General features: G+C 41.5%; 1 protein-coding gene across 2 annotated transcripts in view; it reads right to left on the bottom strand.

Annotated features, from left to right (window-relative positions):
* Positions 1–13557, bottom strand: part of srrm3 (serine/arginine repetitive matrix 3) — a 120118-nt gene that overhangs the window by 18224 nt on the left and 88337 nt on the right. For both annotated transcript variants that reach the window (XM_055017533.1, XM_055017532.1), the window contains exons 4-9: positions 11930–12031; positions 7723–7803; positions 7177–7245; positions 2248–2283; positions 1952–2002; positions 1260–1367 (exon numbers count right to left, since the gene is read on the bottom strand). In XM_055017533.1, coding sequence (XP_054873508.1) covers positions 1260–1367; positions 1952–2002; positions 2248–2283; positions 7177–7245; positions 7723–7803; positions 11930–12031 — 447 coding nt within the window. The remainder of the gene's footprint in view (positions 1–1259; positions 1368–1951; positions 2003–2247; positions 2284–7176; positions 7246–7722; positions 7804–11929; positions 12032–13557) is intronic.

Raw genomic sequence — 13557 nt, 5'->3', positions numbered from 1 at the left:
CCGCCAAACCAATAGAAGGTATCTCGATCCGCTCCGCCTTCAGTGGCCTTGGTTGATCCGGTTCTGGTTTACTTTTATAGTTCTTTTGATTTCTTATTTCCTATTGTAAATAAAGGCATTTAAAAATCGTTTGACTATCTCATTTCCTGCACTTGAGCCTCTGTACCCGCTGTAACAACTTTGACATCTGCCACTGCACACGCTTTTTTTTAAATTTTCTGTGTGATTCCTGTGTAGATGTAATGGTGACATCTAAATGTGATGTTTAGTATGCTAAGCACATACTTTATATTTTCCTTTTCAATGCACATCTCTTGGTATGGAAGTTTTACTCATAGTTCTTTTAAATTTAGAATAAAGATGGTGTGCCATATGAAAACTTCAGGGGGTGGGACAGTGATGCAGTGGTTAGCGCTGTCCTTATCTCAAGAGTGAACCTGCTGGTCAGCTCAGGTCTTTCTCTGTGGAGTTTGCATGTTCTCAATGTGCAACATGTGTTCTGGGTTAATCGGTGATCCTAAATCTGCTGTTATCTCCAAATAAGATTTATTTCTTATGAGAAAAGAGAAAATTACTACAGTGTGGAATTTCCCTGTGGGCAGTCTCCAGTGATCACATTATTAATCATATGTATTAACAGAGGAGGAATAACCAGATATAATCCATCTGCCCAATAATTTACCTGTTGAAAAATACTATTCTCCAGATATCTTAAATTGGCATGTGGCTAAGTCAAGGGGAGGCCATTTCTCAGCAGCTGAATTAAAGAAATCTAGGAAATTGTTGATTTCTGACACAAATTTTTAAATCCGACTGTTAAATTTATGTCTGGGCTAAATAAGCTGGACATGATATACTAGTCTGAATTTTCCTCTCCTCTGCACTTTGCTGCACAGTACATATATTAGTAGGAAATCTTTTACTCCACTGTAATCTGTCACATTGTAGGCCAAAAACCTAGGAAACTGTGTAACACATCAACATCTTTTTTAAACACAACAATAACAAACTATTTTTCCATCAAAGTGAAAACATAAGTGTAGAGTGAGATATCACACCCATTTAATGGGGTTTATTATAAGACATGCTGAGAAGCCCCCTTTGTATCCTAATCTGAATTTACAGAATTTTTACTGAATTTGTATCCTAGAGACTGACAGACTGTCACCAGGGCAACTGCACTACAGTCAGCAGAGGAATATCAGTGTGTGACAAAACTAAGTGTGTGTGTGTGTGTGTGTGGATGCTGAGGACACTACCTGGTAGGAGATTTGGAGGTGCTCCGAGTGGAGGACAGGGAGGCGCTTCGAGAGCTGCAGCAGCTGCCTTGATGCTGTGAACTCCTGCTGGGGGTCTCTCCAGGGGACCTGATGAATGACAGCAAATGGACAAACACACGCACACACACATGCATACATACACAAAACCATGGATATATCATGAGGACACATGCCACAGTGAGCGCAGCAGTCAATTTCATGATATGTAAAACTGTTCATGCACAGCCAAACACTTACAATATATATTCTAATTATGACAGAGTGCAATGTATTGCATGGAAATTGTGTTGAACTCGGACATAATGCTTCGAAGATGCATTCAATGCTTTACACTTGTTCATATTCTCTGTGAGTCTCAGTCTGAGATAATGAGTGTAAAATACCAATATAAATTTATGAGAGACTGAGTGTGACTCCAATTGCATCAGTTGTTGAGGACAGTGAGAATATTGTTCATTGTTTGTTTTACTGGTCACAGAGGACAAATTGTGTTTAAATGACTCCTGCATAGTGCATATGCAACAGTATATGTACCTAAAATGAATTAAACTTAGTTATTCTCTGTATGCACTGCTATGATAGCAGAAGACAAAAAGGCTTTTCTATCTGGGCTCCACTTCTGTTAACATGAATTAGAGATTTACCAGGGAGACATTCCACGTGCATCTCACCTCTTTTTCTGTTTGTTCTTGTCTTTGTGTTTGTTCTTTGGACTGCCCGACCTGAAACAAAAGTCATATATAAGAAAATAAAGTTGTGTGTAATAAAGCAGGGAACTCAGTGTACCACTCACCTACATGGATTGCATTGTTGTTTGAACAAATGGTAATCAAAAGGCAGGAACGACAATAACACACATTGCATAAGAAAACTCATCTGAGGCATATTGCTTTGAAGCACACTATCACAAGTTTGCCAACACTGGTTACTGACATTATTATCTGTTGTAGTCTTGTTCCATACACACCTGTATCTTCTCTTTTTCCTGGAGCCAGATGCAGATCTGCAAAAACAAGACCATTCTAATGTCAGTAAAATCACATAATACTGGCCTGAAAAATTCATACACAGGATGCAATAAGTGTGGACCAGGGACCTGTTAGGAACAGCAACTTCACTGAGTAATCTGGATAAGATGTCCATGTTTTCCTTGTAGCAGAAAGGTTTTTCATTTTTTCATTTTTTAAGTCTATGCTCCAAATCTGAGGCGGCTCTGGGAATTACTAAACCTGCTTCCTGGAATAAATTCTAGGACATCAGAGGCTGTATGCTAGACAAATGTTAAAAGGGTGAATTCAAAATCGTATCTGTACTGTTGTCAATCTGTGTACCAGCTTTATATATTTGTTGTTTCAATTTTTCCATTCACCCCAATAGTGCTGAGACTACATAAAGTAGCTGAACATGTGTAGCTTCACATAGAAAACCTTTATTTAGCAGCAGTGGTACTACATTGACAACATACACGAACCAGCCACAGCAGTAAAACCACTGGCAGGTGAATTGATTAAGAGTAGGTGTCTCATTACAGCTATCACCTGCCAGTGATATGTGACACATTAAGCAGCAAGTGAACAGTCAGTTCTTGACATCGATGTGGTCTGATCCTAAGGAGGAGCTACTATAGCAGAAAATGCTGAACACCTTAATGTAGCAATGATAGAAAGGTGTCAGAAGGTGCACTGCGACTTGCTGTGTAGCTGCAGAAGGTTGCGTCCACACTGCTCCTTGTTCACCACTGAAAGCTCCTTTAATGAGCAGATGAGCATTGGAATTGGACCATGAAGCAACAGAAGGTGGTCTGGTCTGATCAGTTATACAACTATGTCCAAGTGTGTCATTAACCTTGGGAGGAGATAGCAGCAATATGCACTATGGGAAAGAAAGGCAAGCCAGTGGAGGCAGTGTGATGCTCTGGATGATGTTCTGATAGCACTGTCCTCTTTCAGCAACGTAATGCTCCCTGCTACACTGCAAACATTGATCAGGAAAGGTTTGAGGAAAATGAAAAAGAGTTGGAGATGTTGACTTGGACTTGGAAGTTTAACAGATGTCAGTCTGACCGAGCATCTGTGAGATGTGCTGGAAAACAAGTGGAGGCCCCATTCCAACCACTGGGATTAACAACCAAACTAGGCAGGAATTTTTTGGTGCCAAAAAAATTCTAACTAACCTTACGACACACGTAATTTAATCGATCTGAGAGGAAACCAGACTTGTGCACCTCTTCTTGGCTCTGTTTTCAGGCTGTACAAAATCTAACTCATGAGAGGAGGCTTTGACCAATCACAGGTGTTTTCAAAGACAGAGACATTGTTCCTATTGGCTGTTGTACAAATAAAGATGCCTGTGTACGTCCTTTCAGGTGTTGGATTAAATGATGGAAAATTTTACAGGAAAAGTTGTAGTTCCCGCTTTGGCAACAAGTGCAACACAGCACAGCAACCCAAGAAGTTATCATTTAATAAAAAAGAATCTGACAACATAAGAAAGTAAAAAGTGTGTCTATAGCAGCAAAGTTAAGACTGCTAACTACTATATGCTGAGCTTACAGTTGTTCTTCTGGACAGGTAAGCTGCTAAACTCCTTCTCTTGCTAGATCTAACAGTGTTATAGTGGTTGTTTAGGTTGTTCAGATTTCTGAACCACGGCCAAATGCTCATAACATTGGCTAATTCAGTTTTGTGTTTGTATGTATGCTTGCATGCTTGTATACTTGGTGTTATATACTTTTTGCCTTGGAGATCTGTGGAGTCTCGACAGATCCAGATGGTTTTGGTGGCAAGAGGGGAACAACATACTACTATTCTAGTGGTGTTAAAGTTACAACAGGTCAGTGTACACAGAAAAGTCAAATATTAGTGTATATTTCATGATAAATACACCTCCATACCTTAACTCAACAAAGAAGCTCCAGCTATGGAACATTTCAGCATATATTCCATTTTATAACATACATTTCTTTCAAATGAATCTGAATCACAAAGGTCCATATATGCAGAGATCCTCAGGGAGCTCTCGTAGTAGGTTTATAGTCTCCAGGTGTTGGCTGTCATGCTTAATGTTTTCTATTTCCAACTGCAGAAAATGTTGCTGCTGCCACAAAGCAGGAATGAAATCACATTCAGTGGCAGATCCACTTTAGAGTGTAATGAAGGGGAGGTCGGCCTTTCCTCAGTCTTCAGCGTTGGACTGACACCTCACCTTCATATCACTTTCACCCTCATTGCAGTTTCCATGGTGATTAGTCAGGCTGTTCTGTGAGAGTTGTTGCTATTTTCCTGAAGAGCCCTACATCTCCCCTGCTGTTTTACACACCTACAGCATGCAGCATGGAGTGAGAGGCAGCGGCAGTGCTAAGTGTGCTGATTTGCTGAAAGGGGAGTAATAAAGCTGTCACAGTAATGTATGTGGCTGATATGTGACTCAGAGCCTCAGTAGTTGTCCATGTTTCCCCACTGGAGGAAATCAGCTGGGGACTGCTGCATATGAGGTGTTATTCTGGAGAGGACATTATTCTTCACTTTTCTTACACTCTCTGGTCACAGCTCAGTCCCTCACCATACCCTCTGCTGCAAGGACGCTTTAGGTGAGACAAATATGAATTCAAATGGCATGAGCCCAACCTGTAAGCTGTTATTTCAAAGTCAGGTATGAATCACAAAGCAGCAGAATTTTACAGGACAGAAGCATGCAGTAATCTCCCCCTCCTAATGTGGACCTTAAAAAGGAGAATCAATGGGGAGGAACCCTTCATGCTGCCCCCCCACCCCTCCCGGCTTTTTTTCCTATACATTATTCATATATCAACTGTACCTGCAATGCAGAGCATCCTGGGTGTGAGGCAGTGAGGGAGGAGTGGGATGCTGGTGGATGGATGAGAGGTGGGAAACCAGAGCGGGGCAGCACACTGATACTCAGCAATTTGGTGAGAGGCTCATTTTTCTTGTGTTGTGCGCCGCCATTCAGGCTGGGTTATTAGAGCAACACAGTGAGTCAGGAGGGAGAGCAGGAGGCTGGGGGAGGAGGAGACCACTCTACAATTTCTTATTGTTGCTATGATATCCCAGGGCACTGCACAAGTTGGTGTTGATGAGCTCTTGCTCTCTTTCTGTCTCTTCTTCCCTTCTCTCGCTTTGTTTTTTAATGTCTTTCCTATTTTTCCTCCCTCCCTCCCTTTCTTCTATTCTTTCTTTCTTTCATTTCCTTTCTGTCTTTCTCTTCCATTCTGTCTTTTCTCCTTTGCATTTTTCATATCTTTTTCCACAGTCTTTCCCTCTCCTGTTCCTTCTTCCTTTTGTTTTTCATCTTCTTTCTCACTCCCTTACTTCTTCCCTTCCCTTCCCTTCCCTTCCATCTCATCTTTTCTTTTCATCTTTTCATTTTCTCTATCCTTTCTCACTCTCTCCTCCTTCTCTTCTTTTTGTTCTTTCATTTTTCTCTTCCTTGAATTGCATCTTTCTACCTACCCTCCCTCCCTCTGTTTTTGTTCTTTCAGTTTATATTCCCAGTTCCTCTTTCTTTCTGTCTTTTCCCCTCTTTCCTTCTAGTTTTTCACCCCATCTGCTTTTTACTGCCTTTCCTCATTACAGCTTTTCTCCCTATTTCTTATCGGCAATCTTTCTTTTCTTCCTGCAGTTCTTCCTTTCCTTCACAGGCCCCTCATGTCCACCTTTCCCTATTCCTTCTCTTTTTCCTGTTTTTTTTATTTTTTAAATTTTTTTCTTCACCTCTTTCCTTTATTCACGTTTTAGTTCTTTCCTTCTTTTTCTTCTTGTCTTTCAATCTTTTATTCTTCTCACCTTTCAAGTCTCATATTTCTTTCCTGTTTTAGTCTGTCATCCTTTCTTTTTCCCTAACCTCTTCTTCATTTCTTTCTTCTTCTCTATCTTCCTGTCACTCTGCTTTTCTTTCTTTCCCTCCTTGTCCCTTTTCGTTTTCACCTTAAGTCTTTCTCCTTTACGTCTTCACTTTCATCTTGTCTATATTTTCATCCTTTATTTTTTCATTTTGTGTCATTTTATTCCATTCTTTCATGGTTTCCTGCTTTCTTTCTATCTTTCCTCCCTTTTCATCCTTTCATTCTCTTTCTATAATCCTGTCTCTCCTCATTTCCTTCTTCCCTACTAATCCTCATCCTATCTTTCCTCTGTTCTTCTTATACTACTTGAATCCTATTTTTCTTCATTGTCCTATTCTCTTCTTTTATCACATCTTTCCTCCTTTCTTTCTTCTCTTACATTTCAGGAGTTTGTCTTTTCTTCTTCTTTCGATGTCTTTCCCTCATCCTGCTTTCTGCAGCTGTTTCTTCCCCTCTCTTCTCTTCTCTTCTCTTCTCTTCTCTTCTCTTCTCTTCTCTTCTCTTCTCTTCTCTTCTCTTCTCTTCTTTCTTTCTTTCTTTCTTTCTTTCTTTCTTCCTTTCATTTTCTCTTCATGAATCTCTTCCTAGAATTCTATTTTTCCTCCTTTCTTCACATTTTCTTCCTAACTGAAGGGAAATAATTTTCTTCTTCTGTTCTTTGAATCAATTTACTTTTTCTTCTTCCCTCTCTCGTTGCATTTTCTTGTCCTTCATCCTTTCATTCTTCCTGTTCTTCCTTTTCTCTTTCCCTCCTTTGTCCTTCCATCTTTCCCTCTTTCTTTGACAATCAGGTGGCAAATCAGTACACTAATAAAATGTAACCATCATGAAGTAAAGTCTGAAATACTCTCCACAATGAAAGAACAGAGTAGTTGCTTTATCCCTCTCACTGTGCGTCTATTTATTCATATTTCAAATAAGGGGAACATTAGAACTGTAACTTTGAAATCTCTGAACATCCATCAGTGTGAGGGTACACCCTTGATGAGTCAGGGTTTCTTACTTGTGATGACATGTCACTGATGACACTCTTACCTGTCTCGCTTGTGTTTCTTCCCACTCTTTTTCTTCTTCTCTCTGCGAGTAGGTGAGGAGCTGCCAAACCTATTGATGAAGAGGAGGAGAGGGATGCATGCCATGAGCGCAAAATGAGCCTCAGATTGCTGAAGTCCAGGTTCTTCAGTCATCATTGTGTTTCACTACATTACACCTCAGAGAGGAGCATTGTTATAGGTGTGATCTTATATAGGTCCAGTGGATTCCTCTCTCAGCTCTCTTTGTCCCCAGCTCTATTAATCTCTCTGCTATTCTCCTCTCACATTCTCTTCTCTCTCACACGTATATTCTTTTTCTTCTCGCTTTCTGTCTTTCTTTTCCTGACTTCATCTCAAAAGATGAAGAAAAGATCACCCCCCCCCCTTCCACTCTCCACAGTATCTGATGGCTCGTTTCAAATATTCACACAAAAATAATTGGAATTCTGTTTCACGTAAACAGTGTAATTATTCTGTCAGCGGGGCTAAAAAAAACAGAAAAGAGGAAAATTGACCCACTTCATCAGTGGAAGCTGTTTCCACTCACCGACTCCTTCGGCGACCAGATTTCTTCTTCTTCCTCTTCTTTGGACGAGGGGATGGAGAGCTGCTTGATTTCCTCTTCACTCTGAATTGGCCAGAGGAAGACAGGAGGGAGAGTGAGAATGGCAGAAATCATCTAGAAATGATTGTTATTAGAATCATTTCAGTTTTCAATTTCAGATTATAGTTATTTGCTGCTGTGCAGATAACGACACGATAAGTGTATATTTTCTCTTTTCCTCAATTCCATATATTTTCTCATTTCCCCAATAATTGTGCAATACATCTCATCATGGAAACAAGAAATCTGTCATGGCCAAAGCCTAGCCACGCCCCCTTTCAGCCATCCTCCCCTTTGCCAGTTGGTCTCCGGGATGTAGAGCAGTTGCTAGGTCTACACACCTGCAGCTCATCTCAATCACCTGTGCTATAAAGACCAGCGCTGCGTGCAGTACGGCACTGGCGGATCATTCCTCCTGTTGTTGTTCTCCACTTGACACACGATGCGACACTGGAGCAGCCTGCCTTTCCCTTCAGCCATCCTCGAGTGAGGACCTGGACCCCTGCCGCCCTCTTAGAGAGAGGCCGTGGACAATATTGTTGGCATTGCAAGAAACTCTTCCCCATACACTCCGAAAACTTGTGCAAGGGTGTCTGAGGTGAATGGGAGAAGAACGAGCAATTACATTGTGGAATCAGCAGATGGGCGATCCAGGCTTTACTTGCCTGCGTTGATTGAATGTGACATGCGTCCTGACAATCGGAATGAAATTCCAACCCCTGAAGCGGCCTCATTCCTATCCTCACCTCACGGACATTGCACCAGAGATTCCAGCACTGAAACCCCAGGCAGACATTCCACTGCTACTCAGAAGAGATGTTATTCAGGCCCGCAAGGTGATTGATCAGTGAAACGGGCCTCCAAATGCTCCCTATGCAGAGCTTGGCTCTGGGGTGGGTAATTGTTGGTGACATTTGTCTTTCCGGGGCTCATAAACCTAAGCACGCAAGCATTTTCAAGACAAACATCTTGGATGATGGTCGACCAAGCTACTTCTTCCCATATTAAAACATCATCCAGGTAAAGGAAAACTTCAGCTACAGAGATCCTGATTTGTGTTTGGCGAGGCCAAGCTTGCACCACAACCAGAGATGACCATACCCAAGCTTGAACTTTGTGCAGCCATCCTGGCTGTGGAAATTGCAGAGGAGCTGGGTGTCCGGTGCCATCCTGTAAGGTTCTTCACTGACAGTAAAGTCATCCTCGGTTACATATGCAACAAATCCCAGACGTTCTACATCTACGTGTGTGACCGTGTGCAAAGATCAGAAAGCCATCCCTACCGGAACAGTGGTATTATGTTCCCACAGATGCATATCCTGCACACCATGTTTGATAGTATGTGTTTTTCTGGGATACGTGCTTTCCATATATTTTCTTTAGCTCAAGAATGTTAAACAGAATGAAACCATATGTTGAAACGTTTACTTTAGCTATCATCCATCACAGGTTGACCTGTGGGTTAACCTAAAGGGACTAGGGACCTCCTGGCTCCCTCTTTCTCTCTTTCTTCTTCTCACGCGATGTATCCTAATGTATGCCAGATGTTGAAACCTATAAAGATCTAGTCATTGTAACTCTCTTCATTCATTCACCGCATGATGCTTGAATCACGAGCTCGTCCGTATTAAATGTACTCTTAATTTGATCTACCTGTGTCCTCTCTTCATTGATGAACATCCACCTTCAGATCAACATCATTTCAATGTTTCAAGGTCGATCCCTGCAAACACCTTATCATCCAGCATGTGGCTTAAAGGGACAAACTTCCTGTTGAAACCAGAAGCAAATGAGGCTGACAACAAGGCATCCTTTGATCTAGTCAACCCTGAGTCTGACCCTGAGATCCGTCCTTCTGTGGTAACTTGGACCACTCAGGTTGAGAGACTCCTTTGAATCCAAGACACTTTGAGTCATTCTCCTCCTGGAGATCACTTGTAAGAACTATATCAAGGCTGATTCACACAGATAACTCCTTCAAACAAGAAAATAGCAAGAATGACTGTTGAGGCTGGCACATATGCAAAAGTCTCTGTCCAGAATTACTTGTCAGAGCCAAGAGTGTCATCATACATTGCTTTCAATACAAGGCGTTCCCTGAAGCCTTTGCATGCAATCAGGCAGGGAAAGAGCTCTCTAAACAGTGACAGCTCAGTAAGTTGTGTCCATACCTGGATGATACAGGTTGCACCAGAGTTGGGGGTCGTTTGTCACAGGCTGATCTTGAAAGTGGCGAAAGGAAACCATTCATTATTCCTCATCATCATTATCTAACAACCCTACTAGTACGACACTACCACCAAAAAGTCCAACATCAAGGTCGCCCCTTCACAGAGGGTACAGTGAGGTCAGCAGGTCTATGGATCATCAGTGGAAAGTAGTGCATCAGCGCCATCATTTGCATGTGTGTGTGACTTACCGCGACCTCCGATGGCAAACAGAGACACAAAAGATGGCCGAACTACCATCGGACCATCTGACCACCAGCCCCCTGTTCTCTTATGTTGTGTTGGATGTGTTCGGGCCTTGGACAATTACTTCTCATCAATCTCAGAGGCTGCACCAACAGTAAATGGTGGGCAGTCATTTTTAGCTGTATGAGTACCAGAGCAATTCACATTTAGGTAATCAGGTCGATGGAGTCTTCAAGTTTCATTAATGCACTGCGGCAGTTCCTCTCCATCCATGGCCCAGTGAAACAGTTGAGGTCTTACTGTGGGACCAATTTCTTGGTCGCATGCAAAGACTTTTCTATTGACTGAAAACACTGCAACAACTGGACCATACAGAGGTTCTTAAGCTTAAGTACACATGGGTGTTTATTATATGGGTGCCATCAATTCCCCCCGGCAATTTCGATGAAAGTGAGATGTATGAATGCCAATTAAGGCAGGTAAAAAGTCTCTCAAATGTCTTCTGGCAACATTGGAAGAACCAATAACTCTCAACCCTACAAGGCCGCAGGAAATGGCAGTTAGAGAGACCTATCCGGGAAGAAGGGGACCTTGTGTTACTGAAGGACAGCCAGGTTAAGCAGAACCACTGGCCTATGGATGTTCTTTCCCCAGTCATGATGGGAAAGTGAAGAGAGAAGTCAATGTTTCCTCTTTAGGAACATGCAAGAACTTCTTGACAACCCTAACAGACACTGTACTCCTCCTGTTAAAAATTAAGGTGATTGTGACATCTTTTAGATGTGTTCATTCTCTGTTCACTGTTACAGCCAATAGGAATGACCTAGTCAAATAACAGGAAGGGAGGGGCACCCGTATAGCTCAACGGGTTAAGCAGGGCAACCCATGTACAGAGGCTGGTCCCCGATGCAGCGGCCCGAGTTCGATTCCCGCTCGCGGCCCTTTGCCGCATGTCTTCCCCCATTTCCTGTCTGTCTCTCCCTACGCCTATCCAATAAAAGCCAAAAAGGCCAAAAAAAACCCCTTAAAAAAACAGGAAGGGAGTGGACTATGTGTTCAGTTGTCAAGGACAGAGGTCAGAGTTATCATGGTTAGATCGGCATCCATCCTTCTTCTTGTCTTAAGGAAAGCATTGCCTGTGAGTATTTTCACTTATAGCAATGATTATTTTGACATTGCAAAGGTTTGTATTCTGTTTAGGCATATGTTTATTACACAGAACTAAATGATAAGCTAAGCGTCTTTTTGGCTGCCTACATTTTTAAATCTTGTATTTGCATTTATTTATAAAGAGTTAAAACACACGTTATTTTCATGCTCATTATACTACGGCCCATTGCCTGAAAATGTGATTTTGTTTTTCTTAGTGTTACTCTGTTAGCTTGTGAAGGATATGTTTCATTAAAGAAGACAATACACCTGTCATTTGTTGAAGAGTTTATCTTTCAGCTTAGCTATGCTCAGGTTGAACAGTGAGGGCAAAACAAGGGGTATGGATAATTCCGGACATGACATTTTCAGTAAATTTGTAAAATAATGTAGAAATAGTTACGATCTATCACTAACTTCTCAAACACAATATCTTACCATCTTCTGTTACTTGTTGATGTCATTTCCAGCCAGAATCAACTTAAAGGCCAAATACAAAATTCACCATGAATCAAAATTTGATGTGGTTGTTATTATATTGTGGCCTAAGTGTGTGTGTGTATGTATTTAAACAAGTTTCTGCTTACCTGTTGTCACTGTGGTAGTCATGGTCATAGCCTCCATCTTCATAACCGACTACTTCAGGGTCCTCTTCATACTCATCAGGCTGATGGTGGAGGTGGTTGACCCTGAAAGCACAAGATCGAGGATGATGAGGTCAAGTGTGTCTGCATTGTTTTCAATGAAATCTTACAGACAGCAGTGCGTCTGTACTGAGGCTCCTTGTGGTTCAACTTTTTCAGCTGTGGCCTGTGTGACCATGGCAACCATAGACACTGCTGAGGGGGAAACGATACAGGAGCTGATCTTACAGGCATCTGAATGACTCGCATCTTCATCAGCGGATTGCAGATAGACTGATGGAGAGAAATGGAGCAACGTCAGCTTTAAAGTCTGATTATCCGGTCTAAGACGATTAATGATGCTAGTTAGCAAACTAGACAATGTTCATCATATTGCTAACCTTTTCCCATGTTTTAGGCTATAGCCTACTCTATTTAGCCGTGTTTGGATTGGAGGCAGCAGATGCATCCTGCTACCTCTGATTCACAACAGACAACAGTGATGTTGACGGTTGGCAGTGCAATCACTCATAACATGACAGCAACTCAGGAAGCAGAAGTCAGAATTTTATGGATGGCCTACCCTGCTAACTATGGACTTATACTGGACTTTTATAGATTATTCTGATCAATATTTGAGAGTAAAAGCTCTGATAATATATTAGCTTACAGTATTTTTAAAATTGTCATCGGCATACATATTAAGCAGGATATTTTACAGTTAAAGAAATCCACTTCTCATTGATTCTAGAGAACAAACTGTTTCTAAATCATCTAAAACCTAATTTACACTTTAAAGAGCCAATAAAATGCACACGTACAGTTTTAAAAATTATCATTTATAATATTTATCATTTTAAATGTTGGTTATTTTCTGTAACCAAATATATTTGAGTATAGGCAAAGAAATGTAGCGGCAGTAGAGGGGTCCCTTGTGAGGACATAATGCCAGTGAGGCAGGTGCTCATTTGTGAGGACCAAACTAACCACTAGGCAGGCCTAATGCAAATGTGTGACATGATACAAACAAAAAAAAAGCACTCAGAGAAATCAGTACTCCGCCAAGGCTACTCAGTCATTGTATCATTTCCGACGGCTGAATTCTTGAAAAAAGTCGTGGCAGAAATCACTGCACTATAGAAAGTGGCCATTTAATATAGATGTACCCACAAACAAATTAGCTTGCGCTGAGCACAGGTGTGTGTTATGCAAGTGTATGTTATGTACGGATACCAAATTGCGTGACCTAAAGTGGGCCGAGGGAATTGATGAGACTCGTTAGTCTGTTTTTGAGTAATGTTGCAAACAGACAGACAGACAGACAAACCAACGCCGATCATCACATAACTCGGCCGAGGCTCCGCCTCCTTGGCGGAGTAATAAATGTTGAGGAAAAGCCTGCGCTTCAGACAAGGTGTTTCAGGAAGATCAGTAGGCGAGAATAACTCACTTTGGCGTGAAGCTTGGGCTTTAGGTAGGGAGTTATAAAACATGCTAAAAGAAAGGGGAAAACCAAAAAAGCAGAATATGGTCTCTTTAAGAATTTTTATTACAATTTCCTGTAACATATCAGTCAGAACATCTACACATTT

The sequence above is a fragment of the Amphiprion ocellaris genome, chromosome 14 (assembly GCF_022539595.1).
Source record: "Amphiprion ocellaris isolate individual 3 ecotype Okinawa chromosome 14, ASM2253959v1, whole genome shotgun sequence".
Lineage (NCBI taxonomy): Eukaryota > Metazoa > Chordata > Actinopteri > Pomacentridae > Amphiprion > Amphiprion ocellaris.
Note: the sequence above shows the minus strand (reverse complement) of the source record. Positions and strands in the feature narration are given on the sequence as shown.